The sequence below is a fragment of the Zosterops lateralis genome (assembly GCF_965231275.1).
Source record: "Zosterops lateralis genome assembly, chromosome: 3".
Taxonomy (NCBI): Eukaryota; Metazoa; Chordata; class Aves; order Passeriformes; family Zosteropidae; genus Zosterops; species Zosterops lateralis.
Genome location: NC_139764.1, coordinates 17,089,653 through 17,107,144, shown reverse-complemented (window position 1 = coordinate 17,107,144; position 17,492 = coordinate 17,089,653). Strand labels below are relative to the sequence as shown.

Sequence of the window (17,492 nt, the reverse complement as noted above, 5' to 3'; positions counted from 1 at the left end):
GCACTTTAAACTGTTACCCAGAGGTGCACTCAAAACATGCACCCCAAAGTGTGCCCTGCCACACAGCAAGGCACAGCCGCAGGGTCCCTCCCAGAAGAGCAGCCCCTCAGCCCAGCGAGGCGGGGCAGGGACTGACTCTGAGCCTGCCTGGGCAAGAGTGACCCCAGGCCCTGTGTTGGTGACACCGAGGGCCCTGGCCCTGCCAGAGCCACCTCAGGAGCTGGATTCCACCCCTGTGAGAAGCAGGGAGCCCCTGCAGGCTCCTCAGGTGGGGCCACTTGCTTTAAACAGAACACGTTGCACAGCAGTGCAGCAGGACAAAGGCAGACTGCCCTCTGAGCCCTGCAGCTTGCACAGCACCTCAGGATTACTGGTCTTCAGCTGATTTGGTGAAAATAAAAGTTGTCCATCCCATAACCACCAGTAGTTCTTTTCAAATGTTACACTTCTACATTTATTTATTTTTTTTCCTCTAAAATGGCAGGGAGATAAAAAAAGAAAAGAGAATAAGAACATACATGATTTTTACATATGTATGAAAGAGGTTATTTTCTTTTTCACACTTTTATCCATAACAATTAATTTCCTTTAAAATTTAATTAAATTACTTCATGTACCATAATAAAATAACCTTGCCCAGTTTATTAACTAGGCATGGAATTACTCATGTCCATTTTATACGGAACAATAAAATCTAATTTGAGAACCACACCCTTACTGCATTTAATAAAACATATAGTTTAATAATAAAATTATTAAATAATAATAAATATATAGTCTCCTCATCCCACTTGCATTAAGATTAATTAGTACAAGTTAATATTTTCATCTACATATTATTAGTGTTTATTACCTGTGCTTCACAAACTTTTTACAAAAACACAAATCTCAGGTGTCAAAGTGTGTTCACAGACCATGAGCCATGAAGACTCACACAGGATTTTTGGAACTTTTGGAAATGCCTGGCACAACACCACCTCAGCCTCCAGGCATGGCTTTAATGAAAGTATGAGCACCATCAGTACTTCCTCTGAAGGAAGTTGTAAGGAAAGGTCTTTCTCACAGAGGCCTGCCTTGAGCTTTGACCCAGGGAGACAGAAAGCTCAAAATGTTCTTCCTGTGATCTTTTGTCACATCTTTTTTCCCTGTGCCATTACTGGGCACCAGGTGTGCTTTCACATGTGACACCTGAACAGCTCTCACTGACCCAAATGTTTTGTACCCCTACACTAAGATAAGAAGGGGCTGGGCTGCCCAGCAATATGAAAAATGCAAGAATTATCCTTGCACAACTTAAGTTTTTCACCTATTGACATGTCAAGCTGCTCTCAGGACAACTCCTGTCTTCTGCCCCCTCCACCTCACTTCATGTAAAATTTCATGCAGCCTCCACTAGATTTGGGCTTCTATTTGGTTTACTGCAGCTTAAGGGAGACCCAAGAAACATTAAGAAAGGAAAAAGAGACATGTTGGAATCAATACTTTAAAAATCCACAGAAAAATCACTGGCAGATTTGAGAGATTCAGTAAACATAAAGTTGCAAAAGACAAAAAAAAAAGGAATCTCTTTATTCTTACAGTGTTCAGGAATTCACCACTGTTCACTTGTGAAAACAGGGAGAACTGCAACAACTTATTTGTTTTTGCAAATCTATTATCTTAGGTTTTCAAAAAGAAGTTGTTCATTATTAATGACTTGTATTTAAAAAAAAACAGTGGAAGTGACTACTTACTGCAACTTCAACTTAAGAGTTAAACACAAGTAAACAAAATGAAAAAATTATGTCCAAATATGTTAACATACAAATATTTCAAGACTGGCCTTCTGGTCAAGTGGAAATACGTAAATAAATGCCATGCAATAATTGTGCTCTATAGAGAAAAACAACAATTTTATTCCTTTTTGAAAACGTCCAATCCAGGGTCAAACAAAAGTGATATTTGTATCTGCGTATGTAATTATGCCTTTATGAATGACATACTAATAATCTTTCCCCCTCTCCCCATGTGTTGTGTAAGATCAAGAAAACCCATTAGCAAGCCACACTAATATAGTATCAGGAATCTATAAAAACTAAAATTACAGAAATCAATCCAAACAAGTAAGCTTCAGTCACTGTCAAATAGTCCAACAGACTAAATAACTATAAAAGCTACAGTATTAAGCTAAAGTTTATTACTGTGTAATACAATTTCAGAACTATATTATTAATGTAATTAATTATTAAGTTTGTCTTCTTCTACCATCAATTGATTCTACAGCCAGCCTAGTTCAATCTTTCTGGTTTTATAAGCACATGAAAATCATCCAGTTTCACATTCTTCTGCAGTTATTCAACAAAAAACTTCTTATTAGCAGTGCCATACTTGACCACATTTCCAGCATTCTGGAGCTTATACCTCTGCTTCTAGAGGCAGAATCTAAAAAGTAAGTGTCCAAAATAATCAACAGAAAATTCAGCATTAAGTGACCAAGTGATGAAGCTGACTAGGAATCTTTCATGCTCTTTCAAACATTTCTGCAGCTCTTTTATTAACAGCACTTGATGTAGGGACACCAAAAAGAAAATACAGAGACTATACAGTATATATGACAGGATAAAATGAAACCTAAGTGATCAGAAAATTTAGTCTCCTAAGCATGTTTTTGTTCCAGCTGACAAGAAAAATTCATGACCAGTTGGATTTTTCCTCATCCAGTGCTCACTTCCCATTTCAGCTTCACATCCTGAAAGACTGGCTGATTAAGGAGATATATTCCAAAATAAATCAGTAGCTTTTGCTAGCTTGGCCCATGAGATTATTCCCAAGGATGAAGTACAGCAATTGTCGCAGAACTGGAATGCAGCTAAGAATGCAGCAGTCACTGTGTTTAGGAAATCCCAAACAAAGTCAAAGTGAACAACCTAGGCTTCCAAATAACTGTAATGTGATAGGGAAGAAAAACAGAGACACATGCTTGAATTATTCTCAAAAAATGGGCCCAACTCTCTATATCACTGCATAAGAATTTGTGTATGGCCAGGACTTCCAATCCTAAACCGTGCACCTCATGAGAATTAATAGCCTTCCTTGCTGGAAAAGGAAGAATTTCATGGTTTTCAAAGAATCACTGTCCTCCTTTTGAACAGAGACATGCCTACTGGTAAAGTTCACCATGTTAATGCAATGGCTACAAAAAATGAGGTTTGCACAGTTCCTAGGCCAAAAGCAAAGCAGACACACAGGCACTGCCATGGTACAACAACAATATTCCACAGCATCCACAGTGGAGTTGCATCTCCACGTCAACGGGAAGCTGACCTCTGCCTAATCTCTAACATGACAGTAGTTACAAGCACCAGAGTCCTGTATCTGCAGTCCTGTATTTCCAGTGCTGCTGGTCAACCTCTGCTGGAAAGTTTGCTAGTTTAGGCAAAGCTCCCATTTCCCAATGCACTATTATTCCAAAGCAGCCTCCTGAAAAAGTCACTTGCCAAGGAGCGTATCACCTTCCCTACATTTTCTGATTGCTGTCAAATATTTACAGCTAGCATTATCTCCTCTCCTAACAACAAATCCCCAGCTTTGCAAGCCAGAGAGCTACCGTGGTGTTGTCTATCAATTGCTGTGTGCAGCAAGCCTCTTCAGCAGGAAGTTTCTTGAGTGCTCTCCAGATTGATAGGAACTCCAGCTTGTTTATGCTTAAAGAGATTTGACAGCTTCTAACAGCCACTTAAACTTTGATGTCCCATGGAAGCCCCCCAGCCTATTTTTGAAGCATCTGTTTCTAAAATTTCTGTAGGTAGTAGTGCCAAGAAGAAGCGAGGCCTTATTAACATCAGATTGGCTCTCTCCCACACTAGAACTTGCCAAGTGCTTTCCAACAAAGCTACAAGATAACTTTATGGACTTTTGTGCTTCTGATGCATCCTTGAAGCCTCTTACTGTGGCCCGGAGAAAAATTTCTAAGAGAACCCAAGATCTCACTCAGCGATTCTAGGCATGTGATTATGATTTACCAAAACAACCTACCAACCAACCAAAGTCTTCTTCTTGAGTCTGTGGTCAAGCTTGCAGAATTCCACACAAAACCCAATAGTGCTGCACTTAATAGCACAGTTAAAATCTACTATGTACAGGAAACAGTGAGCAGCTTAGCAAACATACATTGTCCATTCATAACATTAAAACCTCTGAATCTGCTAGGAGTCACTGCCCATTTAAATTAATATTTTACCCTTCAAACTCACAATGGTGTAGCTAACATACCTAACGTCACAAATCAGCACCACTTAAAATACTGACTGGCACAATCTTCTTTCTAATTGGAATATAATTACTTGGAGTATGAATATTTAGACCATTCCTAAGTCATGAAACAAAATTTTTAAAGACTTATTTAAAAAGCACTGTCTTAGTAATGTTTATCCTTTCCCAACATAAACTACAAGCACCTTCTCTATTCATATCTGGTCTGAGATGGACAAAATTTTAAGATAGGTTTGTCTATAGGGATTCCTGGTCTAATTATCCTTGTAATTTAAAGAATGAGTACTACCAACATAAGACTAATCTGATCAAGACCATTGTCAGTGGGATGAGCAAGACTAGTCTGCATCCAGTGCAGCATAACTTTAGCCCTATTTTATTTGTCCTTTATTCAGATAGAATTAGAAGCCTTTCTTCTGAATTCTTTTTCAGCATCAGTCTCATAGCAGGGTGAGGTGCAGCAGCCATTGCCCCAGCTCAGGATTTGGGATCAAGCCCTACACCTGGAATACACTTACTGAATACATTCTCCAGCAATCTACTCATCACTATGTACCCCAGCTACTCCTCTTTACAACAGAATATATCACTCTTCCTCTCCCTTTGCGTGTTCTGAGCCCAGACAGTAGGTTCATGAAAATGAGAGCTCTGATCACGCAATGTCTCTATTTTTCTCACTGTTATCACAATAAAATTAACACTTCCAGAAGATTGTCTTTGTCAACTGCTCACATTAGGCCTTCTTTAAAATTTTTGCTTTACATCTGACCGCTACTCCCATGAAATTCCACTACTACTCCATCCACTTTTCCATCTGTCTCAAGGAAGAACACTCTTCCTAGAGAGAAGAACAAAACTGTAGGACTTCAGAAACTGCAAAAATATTAGAAAGAGTTTCTTAAATTATGTAATTATGCTAACCTTAAGGGTAGCTGGTATCTGATAAGGGTTGTGGGTGGGGTTTTTTGTTTCGTTTGGGGTTTCTTTGGTTGTGGGTTTTTAAAAATACTTTTTCTCCCAAAAAATGTAACAGCCTATGTGGAAATTGCAGCTCATGTGAGAATCTCCCAATTATCTTGTGTATTATTATATACACACCTCAAGAAAAAGTGCTGCACTGTACAGAGCAGCACTGTGAGCTCCCAAGATCACCATCAGGCACTACAGTAATGTGAGGCTTTTCTTCCAGCATCAGTGCTCATGGCAAAACCAAGTCACACATAGCAGAAACATTCATTCCTGTTGCAAAGTTAACTTTAACTGGCCTCATATAACAAATTGTTCATGAAAAAGCCAAAATCTAAGTTATTAAGGAAAAAAAAAGAAATAATATTCCATGTAATAAAATTATCTTCTCTATCAGTCAGCTTAGTTCCTTCACATCATCCATTCTGTCTGAGTTATTAACATTTCTGAAAAAAAAAATATTAGCAATCCCAAAATTCATATTCTGCACTCATTCTAAACAAATATGGGTAATTACATTTAGGGAATATTTAAATCCAGGTGTTAGACAAAAAAATCAAAATGTAATTATTTTGTGCCACCTGTTCCCTGTACATTTAACAGGAATTTTATAAATAGTTTGAAGGCACAACTCTGTGGTTCTGCTTTGAACTCCTGTGTGGTGCCACAAGCTATTTTCTTGAAAATCCAGATCAGTGCAATATTAACCAACAGGAAAATGTTCTTGGTTTTTAGCAGAGCTATTAAATTCTTGTGCAAATACTTGTCATTTTAACTAGAAGATGCTAGAAAGTTTTACTAGTCAAAGTTTATGAAAGTAGCCAAAGACTTTATCTCTGAGAGATAACTGTAAATAATGCAGAGAATTGTTGCAGTCAAAGAACTCCCTCTCCTGTAGAAAATAAACAGTTGGAAGCTTTCAATACTGCTACAGTTCACGTAACCCATCAGGATCCGAGGCCATTTGAAGCAAGAGTCAGACCCACCGCAGAATGAGAGGGGAAAAGGGGGAGGGACAGAGGAACGGAGTGGGGTGTCTTACATGACATCTCTCTGGCACACTAAAAATATTTTAACTGGACGTATGAGAGATTAATTTGACAATGAAGTGCACCATCGATTAAAACTGAAAACCTCTGACTCTTTTCAACAATATGCTTAAAGGAGAGACAAACCTTCTGCGTGCTGCAGCACAAGGAAGACAGACTCCTCAGAGATGATGTACTTGTGCAGACACACCATGTTGGGCACGCAGCGGGGGATGATGGTCGTTCTGCTCCTGCTGCACTCACTACTTTTCCTTAGACCCTGACAGAGAACAAAAAGGTCAGTTGTACCCTCAGTTGCCTTTGGAGCCTGCTGTGCTCTGTGTTTATCAACCAAACTAATCTATCCGAGTTACTCTGGGCTTCAGAGAAACCACTCATCTGCTGCTCTATGCCCCTCGGTCCCCCGAGGCTGTGCTGATGGCATCTGGCGCGTTTCCAGAGAACAGAAGATGGCACAAAGCTGCCATTAAAATCAATTACATGGGTCAATGTTTTTATTAGAATCTCTCTCAAACTAAGTCATCAGGATGACACTCACTTATTTCCCTGTGACCCTTTTTTAAAATTTTATTTTTGCGTGTGACCAAAAGACACTATTAAAAAAAATTCAATTCAAGTCTTAAAGACAAAAGAATGCCTTAGCCTCACAGGTAACCCTCACATTTCCATTTCACTTTACTAAAGACAACAATCACCTCAATAAAAAGGAAAGGAAAGGATTAGTCTCCTTGAGAGGCAATGATTTTTGGGAGGTAGCGCAGGGATGAAGTTGCCAGAAGTGAAAAAATTGATGTGGGAGGGTGGGAGGGAGGGCAGAGAGAAAGAGAAAAAAAATTATGTCAATAGTGTGACCTATTACAATATTGATAAACATAGGCAGTTACATGGGAAATTCAATGTTACCCTATCTGCCAGTAGATAATGTGAGGTCCTAATATACAATATTCACAAATGAACCTTTATGAGAAACAAAAAGGTTTGCTGTGTCCAGCACATACAATTTCAAAGGCCAATGCACAAAGTTAAGGTGGGTTGTAAGCCAGATCTGAAGCAAAGTTACAAAATGTTAACAAGTAATTAAAACTTCATGTTTGGGACACAGATTTTTTTCCTGCCACTAGCAGTGGAATTCACACTAAGGGGAGCCTGAAGTAAATGGCCACAAAAACCGTATTAATCATAACTAAACCAATTCTCAGCATCACAGATGCTCTAAGCATACTGGGGTCTTGATCTGAACACTTTCTGAAACACAAAAGAGTAATGCAAATAATTTTATTCTGACCAAATAACTGTTCGTAAATGTAATGGGTAGTAATATTAAACTCAGTTATCTCAGACTATTGATGTAAAACATAAGGAAACAAATTTGAAGAAGGCCAGTTGTGCATTTCATCCAGAACCCACTTTGGCCAGCAGGATATTCCTCAGCTAAAGAAGACTAAACACAAAGTGCAATGGACGTGCTTGGATTAAGGAGAATTTTCACCTTTGTCAGAAGTCCTGAGCCACCAGGGCTTTATAGATGTTTCAAGCAGCCCATTAAATGTGTGATTCTTTACCAAAGCCCACAAAGGCATTGGCCTCAATAACCAGAGGCATCTCAGGTGACTAAACCAGCACATCTGAGCACTAGGGATGTTAGAGAGAAAGGAAAGAAATGCAACCAAACACTGACAAAAAAAATTCCAGGGCACTTAATATGTGTTACCATAATAACAATATACTGGAGGGATACCTCTATAAATTATGTACAAATTGATCTTTGTGTGGTGGTATAATTTAGGAGGCCAAATAATAAGATTATTAACAAATATTAAAATATTTTACTCACCTTCAATATAAAAGTCTGCTGTGTTCTAGTGTCCATTACAAGCAAAACCTAAGCAAAAAGTAATCAGTAATCAGAATTTATTTAAGATTCGCACAATTAAGCTAACAAAACATAGTTCTCAAATCTAATGTTGAATATTCTTACAAAGAAAGTGATATAATCAACTTAAAAATTAACCCCCTGCAGTATACAGACTTGACAACCAGTCTCTTAGCGAAGAAATGACTGAGGATATAGATCTCTAAAATTAGGGTAACAACGAAAAAAAAGAGGATTTTCTTAGTGGGAAAAGTGTGGACGGGTTTGCTGCAGAGAGAAGAACACCCACAGCAGCAAAGAGCAGCTCGGTTAGCAGTGCATCACCTCTACTGAAAGCACTTTAAACACAGTAATGAGAGAAGCATTATAGCAAGCTCCATTTGTTTGGCTCCACTGTGTTGAAAACAAAACAAACAAAAAGATATATGTGTATATACTCTTAGGAAACTGCATCTTTAGAAAGCTGGAACCCTCTGCCTTTAAGTCACTCTGCTCAGGAATTAAGTGTTTCCAAACTAAGAACACAGATGTGCTTGAAAAGCACCAGCTGCAAGACAGCCACACTAGCAGCACAAGCACAAGCTCAACTCTCCTCCAGGAACAAGAGTGTGCCCTCATTGTTTATTTACAGCAGACATTGTAAGCTTCCAGTATAAATATTCACATACAGTTACACCAAAATATTTAGGCTGCAAAATCAAACTCCTAAAGCGCTTCTTTCCCATGCCAGCACTGGGGTTACATAACAGTGGGTTTAATAGATGAGATGCACCAACTCCAAGTGAACAGACAAGGTGCAGTGAAGATTTCTTGCAGAGGAATGAGACGTCAGGAGCCACAGGGCTTTGTCAGGTGGCAGGCGATTGACACACAGCCTCCCTTAGCTCCCTTAGCTGTGAGGGGCAGCAATGCAGCCATGCTCTGCTGTCTCTGGATGGCACCATTCAAAACCTACTTCTCTCCCCATTGCATCTCAAACATGAGAAGGAGAACTGAAGTATTCTCTAATAATTCCTCTCTTGCTGTATTTCACCAAAATAAATCAAGTCACAGACGCTTCCCCATTTCAAAGACCTCCCTTTTTTGCTAGGATTGCAGACAATTTTAAAAGCTTTTCTGTATCTTTTTTGGGGGGAAAAAGTCAACACAAGTTGGTGCTACTGAGATTATTTTGACAAAGGAATGACACACAGTTTCCATGTCAAGGGCATGGTAAGGAAAGGCAAATATTCCCAGACTACTGAGTTTGCCAAACAACTTCTTAGGCCTCTTACATGGGGCTTCCAGAAACAGTGGAAACTAACTCAATAGATAACAACTTAAAAACCGGTTTTGTTATCCTTGCTTAACCAAAAGGTTTAAATTAAAATTAAAGAAAAATCAAAAACCACACCAACCAACCACAGAAAATCAGAACAAGAGAAAAATAAAAGCCATTTTACAAGAGGTGCCAAAAGAAGATAAAAATGGTTTGGAAACATCTATGTGTTTACAATCACTCTCCTTCCTCTTCTCCCAAGTTTGTTTGCAACTAGACAGTGTTCACATTGAGGCAATAAATACGAGAACATATGTGATTTTTTTTTTTAAATGTGCCCTTTGACTGTCAATATCTCCCAAACAGGTGTTGGCTAAATGATTATAAATTGGCCTCTGGATACACCTCTTCAACTGAGCCGTACAGGACTGGCGATAATATAATTAGACCTAAAAACATCAGGCTGGTGAATGCTTTCCATCTGTTTGGCAATAATGTTTAGTTAACAATAGTCTTTAAAAGAAGCACCTTCAACTTCAGTTCTTAAAGTTATTTATAGGGCCATTCTTAACACACCAGCACTCTTGCTAACAAGAGCTTTAGCCACTTGGAAATTATTAGCCATACGGCTGTATACGAAAAGGAATGGCAGCATTTAACATCTGCATCTCTCCAGATTTACAAGCATCAACCTCATTTAAAGTCATTTCTTAATGAACAGTTCCATGGTCTGTATTAATATTATAGTTGCATGCACAAAGATCATAAGGAGCCAAACATTTTTTTAATACCAACAGTAGGCCAATCAGTAATGAAGCTGTCAGCATAAAGGACAGAATAATAGCTTCTTTAACCCTCAAACAGGATTTGTTCATTTGTCGAGTAGAAGACACCAATTTAAAAACTGCTCATGGGTTTGCTCACCTTTATAAAGACAAAAATCTAATTTGGTACTAATTTGATACAATTGTCTTTCCAATAAAAGGCTCCTAAAGCCATCTTTTATTCCATGATAAAACAACTGCTATAACTAAAACTGTCATGAAATAATTACCTTTGATAGCATACCTTATTGCACAAATACAATTAATGTATTCCTCCCTTTCATTTTTCACACTTGCTTATCAGCACTGTATTAGCATATGGCGCAACAGAAGAGATTACTGAGCCCTCTCCCCGTAAGTTGAGGTACAGAACCACGACCACGAACGCCAATAAAGCAGGCAGCGGGTCCCTGTGGGGTAACTTCATCTGCTGTTATATTGCAGCATCAACATGAAAGCACCAGCCACAGTTTTACACCTACAATAACAACTAATATCCCTGTGCCTTTGAGGTTAACTACCTTACATGGACTACCCAGTCCAACTAACCAGCTCCTTTCTTTTTGCTTCCCTTCAAGCCTTGTACCTTCCCCTCATTTACAGCTCCACTTCATTTTAGGGACAATTATTTCTTTGTTGATTCAGTATCAACCTTTCGGAAAGACTGTTTACTTCATAAGGGACTCCAAGAGGCCCAGGAAGAGCCTTGGAAGTAACTTCAGAAATTTATGTACTGATGGTCCATTTGGCCCAGGCAGATGCAGACGTTACATGGGCCCACCAAATCAAAAACCTGTTTCAAGGGAAAGCAGCCTGCATGCATTATTACAAAGATGTGGTTTAACAAGATTCTCCCAAATAATTAAAGGACAACATGAATGGGCAAGTCACCATCAGAAAGCTGTTTCAGGAAGGGATAAGTCCAGGAAAGAGAGGGTCACAAGTATATTTGCTTGATTTTTTATCACTCACACAGAGCAGAGAAAGGTCAGCAGCTCTTGGATGCGTTACAACACTGCTGCAGAAGGGCACAACTGACCCAGGTGCCAACTCACTCTCCTCATCTCATGCTTTACAGCCAACTTGGTGCACAGCAGTGCACCAAGTCTCCTGTTTGCATTCATTCACCTTTCTCTTGCGTGGCAAAAGTGGGTTTGTAATTCTAAGATTCCTCTTTTTAAAATGCGAAGTGACAAGTCCTCACCCTACAGGCACAATGGGACAAAACAAGATTCCGAAGAGCAGAACTCAGCTCTTCTCCAGAGCAGATCACACAGAGATGCTGGCATTAGCCTAGGCTGCTTCTAGCTCACATGAGCTGACAGAACCTCTTCCACCATGTAAGTTGTAATATTTAACATCTCCTAACAACGAGCTGGAACATTCAGCATCCTATCTCAGAGAGGAGGGAGAAGGCGGCACAGCAGGGCACTCCTGGGCACTGAGCAACTAGACTGTGACACAAAAGGAGAGAAGGCAAAATCCTATTTGTAACACTAATGGACGAACATAGTCAAGGTCCACGTATCATGCTGGCTCTTATGGCTGTGTTGCTTTCTCATTCTTTCTCTATTTTCTTGCATTGATGACAACCTCAACACGGCCAAAAACACTGACACACAAATAGCAATTACCACAAATACCTATCTAATGTAAGTAAGTGTCTTCAGCAGCACAGATATCCTAATGTTGTACAAGCACTGGAGCTCTCAGGAGCATCCCAAAAAACAAGGGAACACAGCAGCACTGCATGACAGTGTCTCAGTAAAGTGCAGATAGCAATACCTCCATGAAGCCAGACAGGATTTCTTACTTGTGAATTCTTTTTTTCTTTTCCTAAGTCAAGGGTTAATTCTGATGCTGACAGCACTACTTAAAAAAATTAGCTTCTTAGATTTGATTTACAGTGTATCCAGCAGCTTAGAGGAAAATAAATTAAATTAAATTCAATATAGGAGGTACAATTAATTGGAGAAAAATAAAATAAAACCTGCTTGGTAAATAACCACAGTCTAGCTTTAAGAAAACAGTTAATTTTAAGATCCTTTAAATGCACAGGAATTAGCAAATGTTTCGGTATGCTAATTTTTTTTAATTAAAAGATATTTCTGCGGTAAAAGCTCTTTCATATGCACTACTGATTCTTCATCAAACGTTAAGTTTCCAACTTAACACCAGTATAGCCGGTGGCAGCCTGAAGGTTTACCATCTGCTGCCACCCAAAGTCACGGTGGCCACCTTCAGAACATATGCATCAAAGCCCTGAGATAAGAGACTGAAGGAATACTGCAGAAGTCAGCATAAGGGGGAGCACAGACCCAGGGGCAGGCAACAGGCAAGTCACCAGGAAAAAAGAACATGGTGAACCAGCAGCCACCCCACGGAGCAGCCAGCCAAGGTCACGGGGGACGGCGGTGGGAGAAGCGAGGGCTGCTCTGAACCGCACTGCTCTGCTGCGGGCAGCTGTAACACCAACACACAGAGCCTGCCACCCTGCAGACATTTGCTTCCACAGCTCCCATTCCTTTCCTGGAATTTTTTTTACCCCCTCCCTTCTCCCCTGCCCAGCATCTCAATACTGATTTTTTTTTTTCTTAGTTTCTGTTCTTTCAGGATATAGCACAAAACATACCTGTGCTTTTTATTTACTAGCGCAGCTTTTAACACTAATCAAAACAAACACATCAACACATTTGCTTACAAAAATGTGACTAAGTTCACTAACACAAGTGAAAAATAGCTTGTGCCTGATCAAAGAAAATGGAATAAGGTCTCTTACTGCAGTTCCAGACAGCAGAAAGGTTTCCAAGACAAACCACAGCTAAGGGATTACTTTAAAAGCAGCTCCATTTTTTTATTAAATTGCTGCTTTACACTGAAAATACGACATGTAAATATTGTCACCAGTGGGCCACCTATTAACTCTGGTCCTTATCTGCACAACAAATGTACCCTTTATCATAGGATAGATACTCCAGCAAAAGTCCTACACACTTGAATATGTATCAGATGATCACCTAAGATTTTTTTTCTTCTGTTTACCCCATCAGCTGGAAAGTGACAGATGACCAGGAACAAGACAAGTCATCCACCTGATCCCTGGCACGAGTAGTTGGGACTGCAAGAAAACCTCAGCCGGGGCTGGAGCTCAGCTGGGTGCTGCACTCAGGACAGAGCTGTGTTGATGGGCAGGAGCAGGGGTGCAATTCCTCCTGCTCCCCTCAGCTGTGCCGGCTGTCACAAGGCCACCAGGATTAAAAAATCTACTTAACACAGATTTATTTTTGTCACTTTTCAGATTACACCACCCGGACTCTGACTCGTCTCCCTCTGTCGTTACAGAAAGAGATTACATTTGGCTAATATGTATGAAAAATGTGATTATTCCTTATCCTTGTACCTGTGCAATATGAATTATCTTCAGTTTGCAATTATTCCGCCTTTCAAACTGTTATTCTAAGGAACTTACAGCTTGTATATTCTGTGACTTGGAATGATAGTGTACTTAGAAGACAAATGGGGCAGATTTAAATAATGAAAATGCTAAGAAAACAGTATAAATTCAAATTCAAATTTTTAAATACTTTGAGTTGGTTGGTAACAGAGGAAAGTCCATTTTCTTAAACTAAAAACCAGCCAATAAATTACAAATGGTGAAATATTAACCTAGAAAATATTTTTTCTAGGTTTAACTAGTGAAAGCATTTTACAATATGAAATGCCACTGGTATCCCAGAGTAATTGCCTGGTACAAATTATGTACTAAGCAACTTAGTAACAGTTAGGAAGACAAACTTAAATAATCTCAGCCTAAAAGAAAATATCTCAATAATTTATTTCTTTCTGAAGGCCAGAAGGCATACAGTACAGCCTGCAGAAAAATGTTCAACGATATAATTTATTTTTTCTAAAGGCAAGGGCAAAATTTGCATTACTCTACCAAATCTCACTCAAGTCAAAAGAAATTTTAGTGAGACAAACAAGAAAGAAGCTAGAGAGAAACTAAGGGTTACAACAACAAACACTCAGAAATGTTCAGATTTGCGTAAATGAGAAGATTTCAGGAAAACAAGTGGCAGGTGTTTGGGGACAGGGAAGAAGGAACAGGACACTTTCTAGCTGGCAGAGAGACTACATTTTAAAGTTGAGCAAGCTTTGTTACTTGGAGCCTGAAACCTGACAGTAGCTTAAGAATAATCCCACAGCAGTAGGGAAAGGAAGGTAGTGAGCCAAGAAATCAGTTTCGACAATAACTCTTTAGTTGGTTTGATTTTGTAAGACTTGGCAAGCCACTTAAGAAACTGAAAAGTTATCAAAACACAAAACCAGCTCTTAAAAGTTTATTTGTATGAATAGTTACTATTATTACTCAGTTTCAGATTTTCAACGTTTTTGCCACTGCTATTCTCCATTATGGCCCATTTGTATGTACATTCCAGCTCCCTTTCCCCTTCCCCTTTCTTAGGCACACACAGCCACCCACTCAAATCCAAGATGATCTAAAGATGCTTGAGAGAGTGCACCTGAGAGCCAGGGGAGAGAAAACATCTGCTATGGTCAACTCGGTTTCAACAGCTGCAACAGTCTTTAATCTCACCTCACAATAAAAGACTGAATATTTAAGCTCCTAACAGACACTAACAGGACACAGTTAGCTATGTCTGTTATTCATGCACAACAACACACATGCTGCCATTAGAAAGGCCTATTCCTCCTACCCCTCTGATTAAATTTCATTAGAATGAGCCATAACCTGTTTGAGTTCAACTCAGGGATCTGCAGATTATGGATGTGAAGTTGACGTATATTCTACATATTTCTGCTTTTTGGCACTTTCACTCATTAAGCAGACAAGTAGTAATCACACTTTATAAATAATTAACAATATTAATTTTGTTCTCCTGCCTATTTTTAAAGACACTTCACCAAAATGTACAGCCACCAGAGTTAGGACTTCTCAGACAGCATGGGAGACACAAAAACCCCCTATATTCACAATCAACAGAATTACTTCCATTTCCTCAAAAACGTTACCTATCTCAGAAACTCTACAAATAATTTTACCACAAGGCCCTGATGAGAGTATGTGGTTTTATTAGGTTTCATACTAAAGCTTAACAGTGTATTGAACAACAAGCTCAAATAAATGGACAGCTGTTGAAGAACTGAACACAGCCAGTGCCAGTACTGAGAGTGTGCCCTGATGGGGGACCAGGGGAGGGGACAGAAGAGACATAAAAGACAGCCATTGGTTACAGAGGCATAGTTATTACTTAATGCACTCTGCTTTCAAGATGAATCTTTAAACTGAATGAATCTAAATAACAGAAGGTTCTAAAGAATAAGAAATTGGGTTTGAAACAGCATTGTGAAGGTATCCAGCAGCACCATAACAAAGTCGTTTCTTTAGGGGCCGGTTGTAGCTTCAAAGGAAAGATTTGCCTAGGGCAGAAACTCAGCACAGAACCTGCAACCTTGATTTTTAATTAGGCAAATTTTTGAAAGCAGAACTCTTCCCTATTGCAAAAAAAAAAAAAAGTTTTCTACTTTAAGGTACATGAGCTGATAAAATAATTGATCATTCATAGTTGGTGATAACAACAGCTACAATATTTAGGTATTTGTTTTCAATGCAGTACCTCTGGTAATATTAATAAGAGCTTTGCTGCCCAAACAGCAGCACCTCACATTCCACAATGTTTGCAGGACAAAAGCCACCTTTACAATTAGATTACACCTCTATTTTCAGAAACGTACTCACAGGCAGGCTCTTCACATATTAAACATATGAAATACCACCTCGTTAACTTTTGATACCATGAAGTGAGCAAACACACCAGCAGAACTTAAAAAAAAAAAAAAAAAAAAAAAAAAAAGTATGGATTCCTCGAGAAAAACCTAAGTCCCCTTTGGTCTACTAAAATGGTCAGATTTATACTACAGTCTTTGCATGAGAGCAAAACAGAAGGATGAGAGGCAAGGCAGATGCAGGCATTCTTCCCTGAATTTTCACAATAATTTAAGGAGTTTAGTAACTTAAATTAGTAGTAATTTAGTAGTGCTAAGATCTCTAACTCTCTCAGATTTAGCAGAAAAGGGTCAAGGCAACAAAAATTATTGAGGTGACAAGGAAGGTGAAAGGGCAGAGAGGGAAAGAAAGGTTGCACATTGGGAATAAACTAGGCTAAAATTAAATATGCAATCATGCTGCCTAGTCTAAAATAGTTTTTCAAACTACAGAGTTTCAGGTAGCAACAAGCATTTTGTCCGTGAAAATGAAGCCAATTCAAAACACTTGAAGAGGCTTCAAAAGAAGAACAAAGAGTGACATTACTCTAAGGGAAAGCACTGAACCTTTCAGCATTTGAATGAGGGAAGGTTAACAGCTGGTTTTCTCGAGGCAGCACTGTAGCAGGCAGACACCACTCTGGGCTTCAGCAGTGGGAGAACAAGTCTGCAAACCAACCAACACCATTTTTAAGTCAGTGTGTTTAAGCCAGCCTTGCACAGGGTTAGTCAAGCCAGCAGCTACAATGCCAGTGGCTCATTACCACACACACACCTATTTGCTGCTGAAACCAAAGCAGCTACCTTAGGATTAGAATGGAAGATTATTTTCAGGCAAAACTCTGCATGGTGCTGAATCAGTTACAGCCTTGTGCCCAAAAGCATAGCATCTTCAATGCTGGCCCTGAAAACCAAAATCCATTTTCAGGAACAAGCAAGCTTTGTCATCTACTTGGCTGCATCAAGGATACTTACACACTGATTGGATTTCTCCATGATGTGAGCTTTAGGGCATATGGAAGCAGAGAAGGAGGGAAATGACAGTGCTGGTGAGGAAGGAAGGGAGATGGTGCTTTAAACCAAAGGTAGGGACATCATCTCCAGCCCACAGATACATCTGCACACTTTTGTTTCATATTCGCATGCGTTTTGTGTATGCATCATAAAACCAAATAAAATATTCTCTGGGCTTAGAGGAGGTGTTCATTTCCCTCACAACTTTACAAACACCTAGACATAGATGCTAAAAAGCAGCATACTCAGAATAAGGCTAAGATTGTGATGAGAGAATCTGGAAGTAGGAACACAGAGTACAAAGACACCTGAAAGAACCTGCCCCCCCTTTTCTACACAGTAATTAAACATGAACTCTGAGCCCTGTGTTTACACAGAGCATTCCAGATGTATGCACAGGCCTGCTACTCCTTGTATGCATCCCCAGCTCTGAGAATCTTGTATTTTTGCCATCATTAGAATCCTGATTT

At 39.3% G+C, this 17,492-nt stretch overlaps 1 protein-coding gene across 3 annotated transcripts in view; it reads right to left on the bottom strand.

Moving 5' to 3' along the window:
• Positions 1 to 17,492, bottom strand: part of RPS6KC1 (ribosomal protein S6 kinase C1) — a gene marked incomplete at its 5' end in the record, with an annotated part of 86,363 nt that overhangs the window by 21,755 nt on the left and 47,116 nt on the right. For all 3 annotated transcript variants that reach the window (XM_083858619.1, XM_083858620.1, XM_083858621.1), the window contains 2 exons: positions 6,393 to 6,525; positions 8,101 to 8,148. In XM_083858619.1, coding sequence (XP_083714745.1) covers positions 6,393 to 6,525; positions 8,101 to 8,148 — 181 coding nt within the window. The remainder of the gene's footprint in view (positions 1 to 6,392; positions 6,526 to 8,100; positions 8,149 to 17,492) is intronic.